Here is a 20,995-nt window from a genome sequence, read left to right as displayed (position 1 = left end):
TTCCCCCTTGTTCTTTTCCCCTTCCAGTGTGTCAGTAAATAATCAGGGGAACAATCTCTGAGCCTGCCAAGTGAAAAAAGGACTGGAGATAATGCATTTTCCTGGATGGGGAAAGGGCACCAATGTCCGTGGGATCCCCATCCAAATGTGGATAAAGGAAGTGAACTTAAACACTCAATTAAAAATAAAATTATTTTGCAGCCCTGTTGCTTTGAAAATAACAATCATGAGCTCTTCCAGGGCTGACAGGAATGGCAGGTGATTTATTGCACTGAAGAGCAGCAGAGAAAACCAGATGAGGAAATGGATTCAGAAACATCCTGGCAAACACTGCTGCTGCAGTAGCACAGTGACCTTGCCCACAGGAGGGTTTTTCTGTATTTTACTCACAGGAGCAGCTGCTAAATGAGGGACCTCCTAGCTTTGATAAGCATTTGGAAGCAATGGGATGCTCACAGGGTTTATGGAAGGCTTTGTGACTCTCACTCCTTCTGGGTGGAGTCTTGTTTCCTTTGGGTTTTCTTGAGCCTGTCAAATATTTTGTTGAAAATGTTTTAATGTGAAGAGTTCTTTATTTTGATTTTTCGTTCCTGTTTGCTTGCAGGCAATGTTTGTGCTGTTTCAAGGAGTATAAACACCTGGAGATCTTTAACCAAGTAGTTTGTGCCCTCATTAACTTAGTGATTGCCCAAGTTCAAGCTCTGCGGGACCAGCTCTGTAAACATTGCACTATCAACATCGACTCCACATGGCAAGAGCAGAGTAACCACGAGGAGCCCCTGAATGTAGAGAGAGAGTCTCACCAAGAGGAAAATGGAGAAAGACAAAAATCTATAGAGAAAAAATTCGATTCTGCAAGAACTTGTCTCCTGCCCGAGGAGGAACCCGCCAAGAACACGGATGCTTTTGGCTTGTGGAGCACTGATGAGAAGGAGAAGTTGCTGCTGTGTGTGGCCAAGATCTTTCAGATTCAGTTTCCTCTCTACACAGCTTATAAGCATAACACCCATCCCACAATAGAGGTAAATCTTCTTTGTGTCTACACTGAATTATTTTGGGAAAGGTTCATCGTTCTAGGCTGTGCGTGCTTGGTGCTCCTTGCTCTCAGGTCCAGCTCTCCTTGTTGACTTCAGCACAAAATCTCCCAGGAACTTGACACATCCTCTCACATTTTCTTTAAAATATGCTGAATTGTTACAGGTAATATATTGATAATGTTGGATGGAACTGTACACTGAGTTATCGTACTGGTTAAATAACAGGAAAGCAAAAAGAAGGTCTTTCTTCCTGAAGGTAACCCATTAATAGTTTACTAATTTCATTGCAATCTGTGGTTCTGGAAGCAAAGCTTCATAAACTGAACTTTGTGCAAGACCAAACTTGTTGGAAGAGCTGTTAAATCGACTGGAATAACTGAGCTCTGCACAAGTAGCTTTGTTCCACAGGGCTGATTTTTTTCTCTGTGGTGTTTGTTATAGCAACTGTTCACATTTTCCTTATTTTCTTCTGAAAAACAAACCAACAAAAAAAAAAAAGGCAAAAAGTCTACCATGTTTAATTCACAATTTCTGGAATAAATATGGTGTTAGCATTTCCTGGGTGAAAAAAACTTATTTCTTGTAAAGGTTGGCTTTTGATCCAACTTGTGGCAGTTTAATAACAAATAAACTGTTCTTTTACAGTATTTGTATGGAAAGAAATACATTTAGCTAAACAGAAAAAGCTTCTCTCCAACAAATTTTTGAGAAAGACTGGACAATTAAACTGCAGTTAACCCACTCTTCCTTAATATTTTATTTAGAGAGTTTTGGGAACTCTGGGCTGCATTTTGTGATTTTGTTTCCAAAACGTTTGGGTGTAAGTGAACAGAGTCATTTCAAATATATGTGTGTGGAAGAAGGAGGCAAAGTTAGGATTTGTGGATTGGAGGATTTGTGGATTTCAGATTTCCCATCTTTCTTCCTGACCTGCCTTTTAAACTTTCACACACATCAATTAATCTGCAGCTCAGCCTCTGCAGGGAGGAGCTACAGAGGGCAGATCTGTCTTGTCAGTTAAAAACAATAAATCAATGACTACTTAAGTGATTTATCCTCTGTGGGACACTGACTGAAACCAGCTCCAGAGGAATATGGCATGAACAATCCTGGAACAGCTTTTCTGTGTACAAGCACACTTGATTCTTTTAAATGGCAATTTAATATATTTTTTTTTTCTTCTCTTTCAATTCTACTTCCAAATGATAAGAAGAAAATCTCTGAGTGCCTGATGGGATTTCTGTTTTACTTGGTGTGCAGCCTAAAAGTGATTCAGACCCAGATGCCACCTGCCATATTTGTCATGTACCTTTTTCATTTTTTGGAGGGAGATTTTTTTTTCTTTGCTTTTTAAAGGTCCCAGCAACAAGAATTTTTCTCCAAACTGATATCTTCTATATTTGGGAAGCACTGGGATTCTGTTATTCTAAAGCACATTTTAATGTCAAAACCTTTTGCTCCTGTGAGTGACTCACTGAGGTTTGGAATTTGATTTTGGATTTCAGGAAGTTTAGAATTGGATTTTGGATTTCAGTCTAAAGCACATCTTAGTTAAATTGAGACAAGTGGTTAGTCCCAGTAATGACAGCACTTTTTGTTTTTAAATCAGGCTTGGTCTCGGTCCTCAAGGGATCACAAAATTAAAATCCCTGTTTGAAGTGTGTTGTCTATACTTGGTGAATTAAATACATTCCTGGACAGACTAAATCTGTCAAGAATTTGTTGGGAGAAGCTGCTGTAGCTCTTCCTCTCCCTCGAAGCATTTCTTTTGCCCTGGAAAAAGGGACATTTGCTGATGCAAAATGGACTCCAATCTCCACCCTGACTTCAGAAATTCCCTGTTGCAGATTCTTGAGCTGAATTTGCACCATTTCACGGGGTCATCACATCCAGTGAGGTTTTACTTTGCCTGGGAATGACCAGTTGGGCTGTCAGTTAAAAAGTGTCCAATGTAAGGCTTTTCCCATGGTGTTATTCCATGAGCAACTGGTATTCCCATTATCCTTTGCTCCACACACACCTCCAAGGTCTTTGTTCTCGATGGCAGCAGACAAGTCTTGAAGTCTAATCCTCTTATGAGGGGCTTGCCAGAGCCATGTTACACTTGACTGTCTAGTGGAGAAGAAAAACATCCTTCTGGAAGTAGGAGGTTTTCCCTGGTTTAGGAATTCAGGAAGACCACATCATCTTTTTCTTGTGTTAAAATCTCCCAATATTTTTGGTGCCCAGAGAGGCCTTTGTGTCTATTTTTCATCCTAAACAAAATTCACTCAAAATATCTTTTTAAGTGCCATTGGTTGTTTTTTTGAGCAATGTTCATGCTTTGAAATGAGCTTCATTTTTTTTTTGGATTTATGGGATATTTTTAAGAGCTCTTGCATGCAGGGTAGTTTTAAGACTGTGTGCCCTGTTCTTTTCATACTTTGTGCAGCAAGTTTAATACACTTCAGAGGAAGGAAAAATCTATAAAAGGAGGCTCTTAAAATCCTGTGGAGAGAGAAGCAACAATGTAAAGCGAACTCCTGAACTTTGCAGTGGCTCAGAATGAACATTGAATCCAAAGGGAGTTACCTGACCATGGAGCAGCTCTTGACGGGATGAAATGAAAGAGGGGGGGGGGAAAATCAGTTGTTCAGGTGTCTGTAGCTGTAGTTCCCTGTTTGGAATCTTGTGCTCTTCTGCTTCTCCAAGTAAATATTTTCACCCAGTTCCACCCTCCTGCCATGGGCAGGGACACCTTCCACTAGCCCAGGTTGCTCCAAGCCCTGTCCAGCCTGGCCTTGGACACTTCCAGGGATGGGGCAGCCACAGCTTCCCTGGGCAACCTGTGCCAGGGCCTCCCCACCCTCACAGGGAGGAATTTCTTCCTGACATCCCATCTAAACCCACCCTCTTTCAGTGTGAAGCCATTCCCCCTTTTCCTGTTGCTGGAAGGCTTTGGGACAACACCATCCCTGCCTGCCTTGGTGAAAAGTCCCTCTCCAGCTTTTCTCCAGCCCCCTTTAGGTCCAGGAAGGCTGTAAGATCCCGTGAAGTGATGGTGGGGTTTAACCCCATAGTAGATTCCCATGAGGAATTCTCTTATTTCCTGATAAATTTGAGCTTCAGGAGCTTTCAGGCTTTTCCACATCTCCAAGGACAGAAGTCACATTTCCAGACTCAGCCTCTCAACTGCAACACTTTTACAAGCTTTGCGAGACTTGTCCCACAGCCCTCCCTGTGGAAGTTCCTGCATTCCAGGAGCTGGAGTTGACTTGACAACAGGTCTCTGTTTTATTCAAGAAAACTAATGAAATTTCTCACCCTCTTCCTGCAGTTTTCCTGAGCAGAGCACTGAACACCTTTCCTTGCTGCTTAAAAACACACCACCTACTGCCTCCAGAGCTGCTTTAAAAAGAACTGCTGGAGTATCACGAGTTCAGGCATGACTTGGAGTTCAGCAGGGGGAAGAAAAGAAAGGAAAAATAAATGCTTAGCTATAATATGAGCATATTGAATAATTCAAAATGTTTGTATCACACTTAATCCATCCAAAATTGCTTGCCTCCAGCATCCTCTGGTACAGTTGGAAGCTCACTCCTACACAGCTATTTAAAATATAGTCAGGAAGTTTCACTTAAAAAACTGAACTTTCTGTTCAACTTCCATTTGATTGGTGACTGTCAGTACTGATGGAAGAGGAATTTGTATCCATGGCAATGTTGTGTTTTACTGTCACATTTTATACCTCCAGTGCCCTTTTTGCCCCCAGCCATGTGCCCCAAACACCCAAGAGGTGTTACAGCCCTAATAAAGAAACTTCCTGCTCTTTGTTGCCCAACAAGTGGATGTTGTGGGCATTAAAAAGGAAAGCTGTTTTCCCAAACCCTCTTCAGTTTAGCACTTCTAGAAAATAGATTTCTGGTTGCAGCAGGTAGTTAACAGATTGATAGGGTGATACAATTCCTTCCCCATCTTGCTTTAATCCTGTAAGAATATGACACTTCCATTTTATGATGTGTTTTGTTACATATAAAAATATATAGTAGTGGAAGTTGGAGAATTTTTAATATTCTGCTGGCAATGAATAATTTGACAGTTTTAACCCCTTAAATCATGAAATGCAGGATTGTGGGACATCCTACATTTCATCTAAATTCGGGTGTTTGCATTTGTGTCTCATCTTTACGGAGAAATTGCCTTCCAGAGTCTCCTGGGTTGGTTCTGCTCTGTGTGCCATAGTCCTGTTGAAAAAACTGGGGGTCTGAAGGGGCTGGGATTGTAAAATAATCAGTTAATCCAGGTGTTGAGAGAGCCACCGAGATGTTCTCATAAGCATATCTTTGTGTACTTATATCTACTTCTTAACAAAGTAAAAAGTATGGAGAAGAGTGTTTTGGAATGTAAAAGTGGAGCAAAACTCGTGTCTTCCTCTGAATTAGGAGGTGGGTTTTTTTCTGTTGTGTGACAGTGATACCTGGTAATGGTCACTTGTTTACAAAAACAGTTTTTTGTTCTGTAAATGTGTTCTTCTTCCTTCAGTTAACTCTGCTTTTTTTTCTTTTTAAACAGGATATTTCAGCTCAAGAAAGCAATATATTAGGGGCATTCTGTGATATGAACGTAAGTTATCCCAGACACTTCAAATAACCACATTTCATTCGTTGTGTTACACTCATTAAATGACTTCATGGCTCTAACTGATGGTTAAAATTCTTTTTTTTTATGTTTTTGCAGGATGTAGAAGTCCCCTTGCACTTGCTTCGTTATGTTTGTCTGTTCTGTGGAAAAAATGGCCTTTCCCTCATGAAGGATTGTTTCGAGTACGGGAGCCCCGAGACGCTGCCCTTCCTCATAGCACACGCCTTCATCACAGTGGTATCCAATGTAAGTATTCCCTAGAAAATTCAACACAAAAAAAGGAAGTCTGGAAGGATTCTGGAAGACCAGGCAGGGATAAAAAAGGCTGGAAGATTTTCCTTGCTGGGAATGTGGCGTTTCGTCATTCAATAACTCCCTTTGTCCAAACCTTCCCCATCTCCCAAAGAGCCCAAGGAGATTTTTTGTTTTCAGATTTCTGCCTCAATATGAAGATTGTAACAGCCCCAGATGAAACTCAGAAGGATGTTGTCAGAGGTCATTTCTATCCCTGAAATTGTGCCATGGAAATATCTTGAGTTCCTGAGGATATTTTAACTTTTTAGCTCTTTGTGTGAGGCACAAATGGATTTCTTTGGGATTTCTGTGATTTTTATATTATTACAGATATTTCTATTATTTATATTAAATATTTATGTTATTTATAGTATATTATTTGCAGCATAGAGGGGATCATCTTTTATTCTCACTTAGTTTGAGAATGCACATCCTCCATCATCTCTGTGATTTGAAATCACAGTGATTTGTGACTGGTGGAATTACAAACTGATTTCAGTGGAGATTTGAAGATTGGTGATGAAAATAAACCCCAGACCTGAAAGAGGACATAGGAGAACTTGGTGTAATATGAGAATAGGAAGTTGTGCCCTGTCTGGTGGAAGTTACAGGTGGGCAAAAAGGAAACCAGGAGTTCGTTGTGCCTCATAGGAAGGGAGTTCAACATCATTTTGACTCTCTTGGCAATTAGAAATCCTTGTTTTTCAGTAAGCATTCTGCCTGCAAATCCCATTTCCTGCATATCCCATCCCACTGATGCTGCTTTGCTTCTTTGTCCTTTTTGAAATCTTTATTTTTCTCCACATAAATTGTTTATTTTCTTTATTCTCAGTGATGTGCCCTTAACCCAAAATATTTCTCATCAGACTTTCTCCTTGCAGAAAATTATTTGACAACTTTGCATTTATCTTTTTTTCTAGCAGGTGGCACATTTAGCTCTTTCTTGGAGCTATTTTAGGGGAGCTCTGTGGTTAAGTCTGCCAGATAAAATGAAATTCAATTCAAACCATAACCAGAACTGTTTCTTCAACCTCTTCCAGCACTGCAGCTCTTCCCATTCAACAGCATCTTTCTTTTGAGCTCTTGCTTTGCTGGCAAATCTGTGTGAGTTAGGGGAAAACTGTTTTAAAAAAAAATTAAATTTTATCTGTCAGTTCACTGCAGAAAGTGTAAGAAGATGTTGTTTTATGTGTAATTAATGTGCCTTATTCATCCACTTGCTGCATTTTGGTGTCACTCTGTACTTGTTAGCACTGCTTCTGACTTTCAAATGCAATATATTTATTAGATCCAAATGAGACAGCTATTTTTTTCATAAAGTACATTTTACCTTGCCAATATTAATATTAAAATAAAATATTTCTTTCCTTTTATAATGATGATTTTGATATAATGTTTGTCTTCATTTTGTGTTTCTGTCACTTCTCTGTATATTTCATATAACATAGGTAAATATAGATAATTCAATAAATATTTCTGATAGTGAAATGGTGAATGACCTACAGCTTGTTCTGTGCAGGGTTTAAACCTCAAATCCATTTCACTGGGTGAAACTTCCAAAGCTGAATCAGAAGTAAAAGCTGTTGAGAGGTGCTCTGCCTTTTAGGAACAAATTACCTCTGATAAAGGGTAAATAATAGGAAAAAACCCTTCTGAAACTTGAGAACAGAACAGATGCAGTGAATACTTTGTCTTAAAAGCAGCTGGAAGCAAAAAAAACCCCAAGTTCAGGATTTTTAATGTAATTTGATATTATTTTTTTATCATTTTAGGGGTGCTAGTTCATGTCATTTTATATATGCTCTTTTTACGTCATTTAAATAATTCAGGATTTGAATATTTAACATGTTTGAAATTATATTTTCACTTGTAACGTGTGAAATGATCCCTTAATTGAATTCTGAGGCTGAAGGTTGGATGTAATGCAAGTACACAGATGTATAAAATGGCTTTAGAAGTTTGAATTCATACAGACCAAAAACTGCTGTGAAGGGTGAAAGCCATAAGAACAAAATGATGAAACCACTTCATACTTTTCTTTCACAAAGAAATACATTTTCTTTGCTGTCTCCTGCTCTCTGTGGAACAGAGCACACCATGTTAAACATCAAATTGTGTAAATACAATGGGATCTTTGTCATCCCTGCAACTCCCTGTCAAAATGTTATTGAATTCCTGTTTCCAGCACCAACATCTTCCAGTTACACTTTGTATCTTTGGGATGTTTGCATTTTTTCCCCTCTTGGATCAGAGGCTTATTCCAAGTGTTTTTTTGGTTTTTTTTTTTACAAGGGGAAGATTTTGAGCTGGTTTGTTTTGCAAAGTAGCTTCTTCTTGTTGCCGTGTAAAAAAGTAAGTCTGCAGATAACTTACTTTTTCAGAACTCACTCAAAAAGTTCTTTGGTTCATTATGGAAATGCTGACGAGCAACGCTGGGGATACACTTTTCTTCCAGCCTAATCTTGTTCTCTCTCCTGGCAAGGAGGAGAATATGCATTTTCTACATACAGAATTGAATTCTTTGCCACTGATGCAAGAAATCCTGGCTGAGGTGAACCCTTATTTTAAGGCCAGATGGCCCTGAGTGACAGTGGTGGCTTTTCCCAAGAGCTTTGTGTGTGCACATGATTAAAATTACCTGGGGAGGGAAGAGCTGCTGCTGTTTCATCCCTTCCCTGGCACGTAGTTTTCTCTCTGTAACAGGTTTAACAGGATCCCTGCTCCTGTTTGAAATGCAGATGGGAATTCTGACTTGGCCTGTGGAAGTGGTTTGGTTGGTCCTTTCCCTCACAGAGGTGCCCAGTAACTGTTTCAGGGTGGTTTTTTTTTCTCTGCATATATTTTCTTCCTGCATTTTCTTTCCAAAGGTGGTAAAAGGGAGAATTGCAAATAGGAGAAATGCAAACGTGGTGGTGAAAAACCTGTGCTTGTAAAACATTACTTTATAGGATACATAAGCCCTAAGAAGCAAAACCACCACAAGTCAAACAATGTTACTTGATTTAGGAGTGATTTGCAAGGAACAGAAAGAATGGAATAATATTCTTGTGGACTTGAAAAGAAAAAAAGAAACCCCACAGGGCTGAGTAGCAGTTTTTTCCTACTGAAGAAACTACAGAAAAAAAAAAAGAGGCACCTGAGCAGTAGGGTACTATTTATACAAAGTGTATATTTTCCAGCTGACAAGCAGGAAAGATGCAGCTCCCATTTTGAAAATGAGGAAATTAAGAGGTTGAAGTTGAATGAAAAACACCAAGAAAGCCTTTTTTTAAAGTGGGGTTGCACATGCAAATGTACCAGCAATATTTCTTTTTTTTTTTACCATTCTCTTTAAATGTCATTAATGGAGTTTTTCTCTCTTTCTATTTTTCCATTATAGATCAGAATATGGCTACACATCCCTGCTGTCATGCAGCACATTATACCCTTTAGGACTTATGTTATCAGGTAAATTTTTATTTGAAGAATTTCTCTGGTGGGACTTTTGGACATTGCAATTATTTCTAATGGCAGCTGATAGACTTTTAACTGGACAGGTTGTGGCTCTGACTGTACCATTTCAACCAGGAGGGTTAAAGTCATGTTTGGAGTTTGTTTGGGCAGCTCTTTCCATCCCTCTGATTTCACATCAATCAGATCAATCTCATTAATTAATCCCATTTTGAGTGTGACATTCTGACAGGTTGTATCAGGCTCAGTTGTGACACAATCTCAGTGTGATATCCTCATCAAACTGAACATAAAATTTACTGTGAGGTGGTGGAAGTGGAGGAGCAGTTCCAGCTCCTGAGTTCTAACACTGCTTCATTCCCATTCTGATGTTCTACATTTCCAGCTGGCAGGAGCTGAAGTGTGAGCAAAAGTCTGCTCACACTTTTATGCATCTAAATATATCCAGTCCTAAAGATTTTCTTTAGAGCTGCCTGTCATGAAAAACACTTTCAAATTAAAGTACTTGGAGAGATATTTAATTATACAAGCAGTTTGTTTTCCTTGGGTTTCTCAGGACAATAGAAACATGTCAGCGAGCTGCTGATGGAACTATCTGTGTGTGTATCTGCCTGGAGGTGCAGGGGTGTGGTCACAGCTAATTCACCTTCCAGTGGCCCAACATAAGATTTTCCTGCTCTTCCATAGGCCCACAGCTCCTCCAAGGCTCTGAAATTCCTGTAACTGTAATATTAGGAATGTGCTTATACCGGTCATAGGAGAAATGTGCCTTTACACATCATATTGTCTTAACTATTCCAGTATAAAACAACACTCAACAAAAATAAAGGTATTGGCAACAAATAAGTTCACAGAACAATTAGGCTGAGAATTACATTTCATGTTTTAAAATGTTCTCGATGCATTTTGACTGTAAAAATTTAAGTGCTGGCTTGTCTGCCAGTCTGTCTTGCTGTGACGTTGTCTCTACCAAAATGATCCCAGCACAGAGAAGAGTATTTTGATCTTTTATTAAAACCCATCACTCTGGAGTTACACTCCAGCCATGTGCACTCCTTTAATTGCTGATGTGTTATCTTTGAAATCTTTTAAAGGTAATTATTAATCAGGAAGCAGCTTAGGGAGGGCAGGCAGAGGATCTTCGAGTTCTTGTCTTGTACATATTCCATTTAATGACTCTGTGTGTACCTGGGAATTTGGTCATGAGCCTTGCCTGTCTTCTTGGAATATATGGAAATTAAAAAGAGCATCAGCAATTAAGGATCAACAATTAGAATTAGGCTGATAAGAAGAAACTTACTTGAATGAGACACATCCTGTAGTTTTTCCTGGTAATCCTTGCTTGTTATCCTGTAATTCTTAAAACATTTTCTGTTTTATAACTGTGGGTGTAATTGGGGTCACCAGAATGAATGGAAGAGTTTTTTTCTTGGGTTCTCCTCATGTTTTCCCCTTTACCCATTGGAGTATTTGCATTTGATATGAAATGTGATTTGTCAGCAGCTTCTTGCCATAAATAATGCCCTCGGTGTCTGTTCACAGAGTTTACAACACATTCCTGTCAATCACAACAGGAATATTAATGCAGGTTACATCTCTGGAAAACACAGTTTAGAACAGGAAGGGGGTGTTGTCCCAGTTGTTGTTTTTCCCAGCTGAATCCTGAGGGGATCTGGGATTTCTCAACGTTACGAAATCCCAATCTTTTTGTGGAGGTTCACTTCCAGAGCAGGACACGAAGCTTTGGAGGCCACAGAACAAAAATAACCTCCAGTGCTGCACCTTTATGTGGGGCAGAAGTGAACACAGATGCCTTTGGGAAAAAGATGACTTTTCCTGGTGGATGCAGCTCACCCCACGTGGCTGTCAGAGCTCCCAGATCTTGTCTGAGCAGCTTGGGTCTCTGGGTCTCCATCTGCTTTTTACTTTAGGAAAGAGCTAAAAAAAAAAAAAAAAGCCAACCCAGTGCTGGGCACAGCAGCACAACCCCTTTGAAAGGGATCCTGCAGAGCTTCTGCTGCTCTACAAACTCAGGGGTCTTTGGGGGGGTTTTGATGTGCAATGAGCTCTGGGGGCTCTGATTGACTCAGTTCTAGTTGCTGCTCGTGGAGATTCCTTGCAAGAACTGCATTTTGGCAGCAGAGAGAAGAGAAATCACCTGAGTGGCATCTTAGCAGCATCTTTTCTCAGCTGAGGGTACCCTTTCTGTCCCTGCCCTGTGGTTATTTCTACCAGAAGTGGATGAAGGGAACAGCAAAACATGTATTTGTGTAGAGGAAACCACTGCTGGAATTTGCAAAGATCATGGACACAACCCTGTCATTGCTGCTACCAGAAAAAGGCTAATAAATGTTATTTTCTGCCTGGGGAATGAAGCACTGGTACTCACATCTTGCCTCAGAAAAGGGGCTGTGTCTTTATGCAGTTTAGGAAAGAAATAAAGGACATGAATTGAAAATTACACCTTTCAATAAGGAAGCAAAGTGATTTTAACCTCCTCAGAAAGAAGCTTTTACTGATCCTAATACCTCAGAATTCTGCCTTTCAAACTGCAAAATCCTCATAAAGAAAGAAGAGCCTCAGAAAAGTGGCTCAAGACAGTAAGTCCTGACTTACTGCAATTATAAATGAGGGCAAGTTGGTGATGATGCCTCTCTGTGAAAAAAGACATTAGTTCCACCTGTCTTCCACCTTAAAACCAGGGATGGGAGAGGCTTTGCATTGCTCAGACATTGAATATCTCAAGAGAGCAGAGGTTCCAAACAGCAGTGTTTGGAGGACACTGTTTTTTCAGGGGGAAAAATGCTTGAAAATGCCACAGATAGTTCTGTCCCTTAGAAAGAAGACAACCAGCAATGAAGCCCAGTTTGATGAGAAGTAAGAGATAAAGTTGTATGTCTGGTACTGTAGATGCCTCTGTAAAGCACCAAAAAGTGCTGGATAATAAGGAAAAAGCCTAAAATCCTTCTTGCTCTGACATCACAGCTTTGACATCACAGCTTTGGCATCCCCTGTTTTGCATTCCTCTGGTAAAATCTGAGAGCTCTGACCGGTTCTAACCCCTCCTGCTCCCCTCCCCTTCTTTCTTCTCCCTGTCTCCTGCTTCCACATGGATCTGGAGAGATTTTTTTTGTGAAGGATTCCTGTGTCTGGCCCAGTTTGGGATAAACAGGAGCACGCTGAGAGGAGGTTGCAGGAGCCAGCGGCTCCCGTGGCACGGGGCACACACAGCCCTGGCACCTGCAGGGAGTGGGAGCTCCACACAACTGTTGACCCACAGAGAAAATGCAGCTGGAAGAATTCAAATTGCTCTTCTGCTTAAAAATGTTCTCCTTAAGAGTTCCCTAAAAATATTCTCCTCAAGAATTTGGCTTTTAAGGGAGTGCCCAGGACCACTCCTTGCTACTGCATGTCATGAAGAGCTCTTGTCTGTGAGCCTTGAAGGTTTTAATCACAAAATATATTGACCTCCTCCAAAAACTCTGAGAATTTAAGGGGTAGGTACAAAGAATAGACAAGTCAGAAGACAAAACCCAGACCTTTGAGTGAATTCTTCCCATCACAGAGGAGTCCTGACTCATTCTGCTTAGATGCCCTTTAGCAGCTGTGGTCCCAAGGAGTCATATTAAGGGAAAAAAGATGATTTCACAGCTGAATAGCTGAAGTCCTGAAGCATAAGATGTTATTGTAAACCTTACATTAACATGGAGCTGCATGTTTAAAACTGTTGATTAAAACTGAACCCTCTTTGTGCCCACATTGAAATAGTTTCAGTAGGCTAAAACTGATTTTTAAAATAATTAATATGTATGTATGTGTGTTGTTTAAATGTAGATAAGAGATATTAATTGATTATTTTAAGTATGCCAGGCTGGCAGGACAGGTCCTGTATGTAAGTGGAGTATCCTTTATGTATATGTATAAAAAGAGGTATGTTTTATTCTTAAAGTCTCAATCAGGCAAAAATTTTAGATGAAGCAGATTCCACAGGTCCTGGCATCTCATTCATCTGTTATTCCTTTAAGCCTTAATGCTCATCAGGATCAAAAAAGATAAAAATGCAGGAATTAAAAAAATAATGAAGGGCAGAATGGAAGCTATTATTAAGCCATTACATGAGTCAGTCACACATTCCCATTTATCTGGTTTATATACAGTTCCATCTCAGAGATAATACCAGAACCACCTCGGTGGTGGGAAGGGTGACAAGGAAGGGAGGAGACAAAAAATTTACATTGATAAGAGAAGAGACATTGTCTAGGGTGGTTGTTTTGTTGTTTTTTTTTGACAGGGAGATTCGTATCATTTATGGCTGATACGAAGACAATAAGTAGGGAATGGTAATTCACAGGTTTTTTAAAGAAATGGAGAATGTGCCATGCAGTTGTCAGATTGAAGAAGTGAAAGGAGTTTGTTTTCCATGCAAATGTAATTGTCAAACGGACTGGCACAGGTTAATGAGAAAGCCAGAGGTATAAATAGAAAGAGAGGAATGAATTCACAGGAGAAGATGGATTCATCCATTATTTTATAGATGGGATAAATCTTTAATCTGCTTTTGGAGTGGCTATTTTGGGTTAAACAGACCTTTTTTGCCTTGCTCCAGGATCCCTGTTCTTACTGAGGCAACACAGCACATTCACAGTCAGGAGAAGGAAAAAAGGGTGTTCATTGCCAGTGCCAGCTAAAGAGTTCTTTTTGCTCAATAATAATAATATTACACTGATAAAAACATAACATAGAGCCAGTTTACTGGGCCAGATGGATTCAGCCCACTCTGCCTTTCCACAGTAAAAAAAGGAGGCTTGGCCTACTCTGCAGATTTCCATGGTTTTAATCCTGGTAGTAAAGATATGATCCTGTTTGATTTATGACCAGTGTAGTAGTGCCAGTATATTCTGTAGTGTAGCTGCAGTTACACTTCTAAAATAAGTTTGAAATCAACTGTTTTTACTGTGCTTGGTTGGAACAAGCCAGTTGTGTTAAAAACCTGGGCTCTGTGGTAGCAAGTAAAACATGCTCTGTTCTCTGGAGCTTTCTTTAGGGTTCTGTAGCTGTGAAAATGCATCTAGAAGTAGTTTAATTCATTATAAAGTGCAATTTTTTTAAAACACTCGATATTATAATAAAAAAATATGACACTAGTCTGATTCAGATTAAAAATGTGGATGTAGTGTGAATTTTATAAAAAAACCAGATTTAGACTGATAATGTGGCATTAAAATAAGAAATGTTTTGTTTCATAAACTGGATTACTGTAGTTTCTTCATCAAACTTTTGTAGTGTGAGGAAGATTTTGTGTTACAGAAATTTAGTGAAGCACCCAAAGCCCCCTTGCTTCTGTATATGGAGGTGTGTCCAGTGCATAAAAGCACCTTTCTCTGGCCTTCTTAAAATTAGGAAATTCATATAATGTGTTTGGACATCTTTGGGATCTTTAGAAATCCTTCCTGAAACTGTTGAATCTGCCCTGATGTGCATTATGGACATGGAAAAGCTCTGGGGACCAGGACTGATGGCAGTTTGCATATAAAGATGGGAAGATAATAAAACTTGCTGATCATTAGAGAATCACAGAATTAAGAATGAAGAACATCTCTAAGATCATCAAGTCCAACCATTAACCCAGCACTGCTCTGTGGCAACTAAACTACATCCCAGAGTGCCACATCTGCACATTTTTGAACACTTCCAGGGGATGATGACTCCTAAATCCCACCAGCTCTGAGCAATCCTTGCACCTGCTTTTTGTGACCGGGCCTGGGAGCCTAATTATGGCCTCTTATTTTTTCATTCAGTCTCTCTCCCATAAAACAAACCCTAAATATTTTGGTTCCTTTTTGAGCCAGCTGAGGTTTGAAGGAGGTGCAGAGGATGTTCCTTTTTCTCTGGGTGGTGTCTGGGACTCAACCATGGCTATTTGCTGCTGACAGAGCACCCACAGACCGTGTCTCTGGTGCTTTTCCCCCTCAGTGGAGCTGCTCTCACCTGTCTGCAGGTTAAAGGCAGGTCACTGGGGCCGCTTTGCTGCTGAACTTTTTCCCAGGAGTGTTCCCTTCTCCTTCCTACTTGGCTTCTGGTTACAGATCATTGCACAGAAGCAGCATTTTCTTGCCAGGAATCTGATTTCCCAACTAATCCCAGTGAAGGATCTGGTTGCCTTGGCCTGGAATGGTCTTTTTTTTGTCCTGCCATTACTTATCTGTGATCCCTGTCATCCATCTCCACTCTGGGATTGTTTGCAGTCTCTTTTCTCTGTTTGACAGTGTTAAGTATCATTTAAGTGTGTTTATTTTAAGACCTCTACACAAGAGCTGTGAAAAAGAACCTTAATCTAAATAAGAATCAGGGCCTGTAGTTTTACTTTAAAAAAAAAAAAAATTACCGGTGTTTATATGATGTAAATGCAAAGGAATGGTGCATAAATCCAGTTAAGTGTAGTTTAATATCTCTTGTGTTTTTTTAAAAGATTCATGCTTCTCTTTGGCTGTTCTCCAAGGACAGATCCAGGCTTGGGCTGTCAAACAAATGGATTTTTAACGGGTTTCTGTGTAGTTAAATCTAGTTTGGATGTAGCTGCGACTTCAAAACACTGAAGTACAGCAGAAAAAATTAATTATGCTAACATTGTCTGCATGTACCTTTCCCTGTGCCATCCTTGGTGGCATCCAGACAAGCTCAGGAAAGCTTGGTTTTAGATATTTTTGTCTTACACATTCAGTTTAGGAGAAATTCTCAACTGTGTCAGTGTTTCACAGGTATCTCAGTGGAGATTTTCTGTGTCTCAGTTTTGTAGTTGCTTAGGTAAGACTCATGTCACACTGGGTTCTAGAAATTATTTATATATTTAAATTATTTATATATTTATATTTAATGCTATATGTAATGATTTATATATTATATACTTATATATATATATTTATATGATTTTATATTTAGGTTTTATAAATGATTATTTCTTATGCCTCCCTTCAGCTCATTGTGCACGATGAGGTGACCCCTCATCTGAGGTGGTTGCAGTAGGGACAAACTTACCTGTTTAAAATTCTTCAGCAATTTATTGACTTTTAAAAATTTTCTGCATAATTACCTTTGCCCTTGGTGTTTTCCTGAATTGTTGCCAACTTTTAGAATAGTATTTTAAGGCATAGTACTTTTAGAGCTATTGGAAATAATGTCTTTACTACAATCGAGATGGTGTTCCAGGAATGTTCTAGTTTGAATCATACCCCTTTTTTTGTTTTTATTTTTTTGTGGTTTTTTTTGGTTTGTGTTTTGGTTTGGTTTTTTGTTTGTTTGTTGTTTGTTTGGGGGTTTTTTGGGAGGTTTTTGGGGGGTTTTTTTTGTTTTGTTTTGTTTTGTTTGTTTGTTTGGGTTTTTTGTTTTGGTTTTTTTTTAATTCCATTTGTGATTTATTCCAGGTATTTATGTAAACTGTCAGACCAGGAGCTACGGCAGAGTGCAGCCAGGAACATGGCAGATCTCATGTGGAGCACAGTGAAAGAACCCTTGGACACAGCCTTGTGTTTCGATAAAGAAAGTCTCGATCTTGCCTTTAAATACTTCATGTCTCCAACTCTAACAATGAGATTGGCTGGGCTGAGTCAAATAACAGTAAGGACTTTTTAAAAATATAAATAGTATTTAGAGGAAAAAAAAAATGTTTCTGGTTGGGTTTTAGGGGTTACAGGGTTTTTTGAATGTGTGAAAACAGCAGAATGCTCTTCCAAGCAGGAAATTATAGCGAATATTTGGTGAATGTTGGGATCACTGAGAGCCAAATCCAAGGGATGGCTGTGTCCTGCACCATATGGAGCTGGATCACATTACCTGAACAATTGACATGCTAAACAAAACCCTTATAACCCTGTTTTGGGCCAGCTGTGTTGGAGTGAAGCCCCTGGAGGTGGCAAAATCCGGTGTTTAGAAAGGCTTTCAACACGTTTCTGCTTTTACCTTGGCAGTGGTTTGATTCTCCTGCAATTAACTGCTGCTTTGTGTTGTCCATACCTCATTTTCCTCTCTGTTTAGTCTGGTTCTCTCTGCATTAATTAGCAGAAGACTGAGTTGAAGAGGTAAATATAGAAAATAGAAAAAAAAATTAAAACCAACTCCACCCCCCCATTTTTCCCTTTCCCATGGAAATGCTCCAGGTCACACCAAGCAAGACATTTTGCTCCTCACTGTATTTATAGATAAAAGTACTTGGCAATTGTTTTAATCAATGGCAATTTAAAGTAACCTGTAAGTACTTCCAATCATATTATTGCTGGGCTTTAACCAAAATAAATATTCAATTTACACAGGTATGTGACTTCTACTAAGTTCTAAAGAAAAGTCTGTGAGCTCCATCCACTCAGTCTGATTGGGTTTAAAATAAATTTCCAATGTTTGCATAGTTGCAATTACATTAGATTTCAATTTCTAAAAGTAGTTTCCTTTGGTTTTTTATGATTCTCCTTGTTAACTACCAGTGCATGTCTTTTTGTGTATCCTTGCCAAAAGAAAGTCTGAAAATAAGGATGCATTACTTGGGTTATTTTTTCAGGCACGTTGTTCATTTAGGGGAGTGTGAAATTATGAGATTTTAAGGAATTATATGTTTTCACCTGTTATGATTGATAAATATTACTGTAAAAGTGAAAGATTTTAATAACAGACACATATTACCAAAAGCAAAATTTTACAGTATTTTTAGACTAAGGCAAATAGTTTTCAGCTTGTAAAAACGGAATATTGGATGCTAATAACTTTTTTTTTAATGTGAATAGTGTCTAAAACTGCTCTGGAACACTGAGGCAATTTATTCTTCTTTCTCATTCAAATCATAGGAAGTTTTATTTTTGTTGTTACCTTGTTTCTCTTTCATTTCATCTTCCAGTCATCTGTTGAGGTGGTTCAGCTCCAAAATACCCCGTTGTCTCCCTACTTTCCCCTCACAAATAGAATTCTTTGTTCTCCTTCCAGTTACAGATGTGCCCAAGTCTGTGAAAATGAACCCCTAGAACTGATCTGCCCTTTCTCACTTTTCCAACCCCTTTTTGTTGGGTTCTGTGCTTTGGTGTAAGTGCAAATTCAACACTGTCAGGCTTTTCTGAACAAATTCAGTGCAAAACCTGCACAGGGCATGTTTATTCTTCCCTTCTTAGTTTCCTCTAACATAATTTCCTCATGAAGTTCTTTTTATGATTTTCCACTCCTAAATATGCTTCATTTGTAAGTCTTGATAACTAGTATGTTAATAATTGTGTAATCAGGCTCTGATGTCTCATTAATTTCAATGCACATTTTCAAATTTATTTCTTCAAAACATTTTTTTTCCCACAAAAATCGTTGAGATTAGAGAGGAATAAATATTTGTGTAAAGGCTTCAGAAGATCAGCAAATTCACCTGAGTGACAGTACCAGGGTCATTTCAGGAAAGGACTAAATATTTTGACAAAGTTATGCCACAAGTTTAATTTGAATTTCCAAAAATCACATCACTGTGCCTTTAATTTTTTTTTTGAAAACCAGATGCCAAATAAGTTTTCTTATATAATTTTAAATATTTTTAAAGATAACATGTACATGGGAAGAATTGGATACTGAGCCATCTCTGTGTCTGGAAAGTTGATGCCGAGGAAAAGAAATGGAAAAGAGATGTGAAACTTTAACAGGCTTTTTTGGGTTTTTTTTACCTTATCTGTTCAGACACCTTTGAAAGCTGCATTTCATATAAAAATATATGGCTTTCATTCTCCAGTTTAACACTTTCAACACTGATAATGAAATGTTTGTTGTTGTAGTAAATGTTACAGCAATTGTGAGGCTCATCCTAAAACCTCAGTTTCCAGAGTGTGTTTGATTTCTCAGGAAAACCTGTGCAAAGTGACTGCTACACACACCTGCTTGATTTCTGCAGTGGGTGGGGGTTTGTAACATCATTTAATTGCTTGAAAAAAGAAAATCTCTCCTTGTTCACATTTTTGTCGAAGCAACTTATTTAAAAACATTTAAAGTACTACAAAAATTCGTTTGCTGTTTTGAAATATAACAAAACATAGCTCACCAAATGCTTAGATAAAATTGTAATTTTTTTTCTTCCTTTTTCTAACTGTAGAACCAACTTCATACCTTCAATGATGTGTGTAATAATGAGTCATTAGTTTCAGACACAGAAACGTAAGTAGGAACCTTATTCTGAATATTGAAGTGTGTTATATGATTGCAATTCTTCTGTCTTGTTGTTAGGGATCATACACAGTGGGGAGTGGTGATAATTAGAAATATTCTGATCAGGGGGTTAAGAAATGGCTTTAAATGGTAAATTAAAAATATTTCTCAGTGTTTCTGGATTTCTTTGCTGTATTAAAATGCAGAATCAAGGTGAACTTCAGAAAAATGTAGATACTGAAATAATAAATACTTGGAATGGGGCATTATATGCACTTGATGTATAAATAAGAACCAGCTAATTCATATCCAATTCATATAATTTTTGCCGTCTTCTCATTTCCCTGGATTAGATATTTAACTGAGGCTTGTCTTGCCATCACTGGCTCCCAAAATTGTGATTAGTTTTCTGTGGAGTTTGTGAGGCAATACTACTGTTTTCTTCTTCCAAGTCCTAATTTGTAGAATTGAACACTTTTAAAGGGAACTTCCATAAACCTTTGAGAAGATTCCCCTGTGGGATTGTATTCCAGTGAGGAAATGTATTAATTTTTGTGGTGACTCTAAACTTACTGTTAGAACTGTCTGGAATTCAAACCAAAATATGCATTTCAGTAGTTGAAATAACTGTTCTTGTGAAATAGCAGGCAGAGGGTGTAAATTCTAGGATTTTACTCCTGATACACTTTTGACATTTCTCTTGAGGGGGGGATACATTCTTTGTGTTTATCTTGGGGGCCACAGACACACACTCTCCACTATCTTTTGAACATTAATGTGTCACAGCAGCAGTGCTTGATTTTGTCTGGGTAGTTTTATTATAGATGGCTTTATTTGAATGTTGAAATCTCACTGAAGTCACCACCACAATAATGTAGATTGCAAATAACAACTTGAATATTTGAAGTGAAATCAGTGGTAATTAGGTCGGTATTTGAAACATAAAGAACCAGAATCCAGGGCCGTTTTGCTTCCATCAGGATGTGAAATTACCTTGGGAATAATCTAAAATAAATAGTAAATACTGTGTTGGGGATGTGAGGTGGCTCAGCTGACTGGGATGTTGGAATATTGCACTGCCAGTTCCTGGTATGTTGTTACACTGGGACTGACAAACCTCAGGTTTCTCCAGTTCTCTCCTTCCCTCATGTGGAAAATCTCCAAAATCTCTTCCTCTGTTAATTTATCTGCTGAAATACATTTTAACCAGTAGCATCAACAAGAAGTTATTCCACCACTTAAACCTAATAAAAAACCTGTTTGAGTTTCTGTGGCAAATGTAAAAAAAGAAAAAGAAAAGTTACCAACGTGGAAAAAGAGAAGGGTGCTTAAATTCCCCTGCTGGAAGAGCAGATGTAGTGATGCAGGAACATCAGAGTTATTTTAAAGCTGAAGGAAATTGTCAAATTCTCCTTTGGGATATTACTTTTCTTGGCAAG

The 20,995-nt window shown here is 38.7% G+C and overlaps 1 protein-coding gene across 9 annotated transcripts in view; it reads left to right on the top strand.

Moving 5' to 3' along the window:
* USP34 (ubiquitin specific peptidase 34) overlaps window positions 1–20,995 on the top strand; it is a 105,863-nt gene that overhangs the window by 18,299 nt on the left and 66,569 nt on the right. For all 9 annotated transcript variants that reach the window (XM_027653922.1, XM_027653923.1, XM_027653916.1 and 6 more), the window contains exons 3-8: window positions 605–1,022; window positions 5,589–5,639; window positions 5,754–5,903; window positions 9,331–9,398; window positions 16,823–17,015; window positions 19,504–19,565. In XM_027653922.1, the coding sequence (XP_027509723.1) occupies window positions 605–1,022; window positions 5,589–5,639; window positions 5,754–5,903; window positions 9,331–9,398; window positions 16,823–17,015; window positions 19,504–19,565 (942 nt within the window). The remainder of the gene's footprint in view (window positions 1–604; window positions 1,023–5,588; window positions 5,640–5,753; window positions 5,904–9,330; window positions 9,399–16,822; window positions 17,016–19,503; window positions 19,566–20,995) is intronic.

Source organism: Corapipo altera, unplaced genomic scaffold, assembly GCF_003945725.1.
Source record: "Corapipo altera isolate COAL_440 unplaced genomic scaffold, ASM394572v1 70, whole genome shotgun sequence".
Classification (NCBI taxonomy): Eukaryota; Metazoa; Chordata; class Aves; order Passeriformes; family Pipridae; genus Corapipo; species Corapipo altera.
This window is presented reverse-complemented; position numbering and strand designations above follow the sequence as displayed.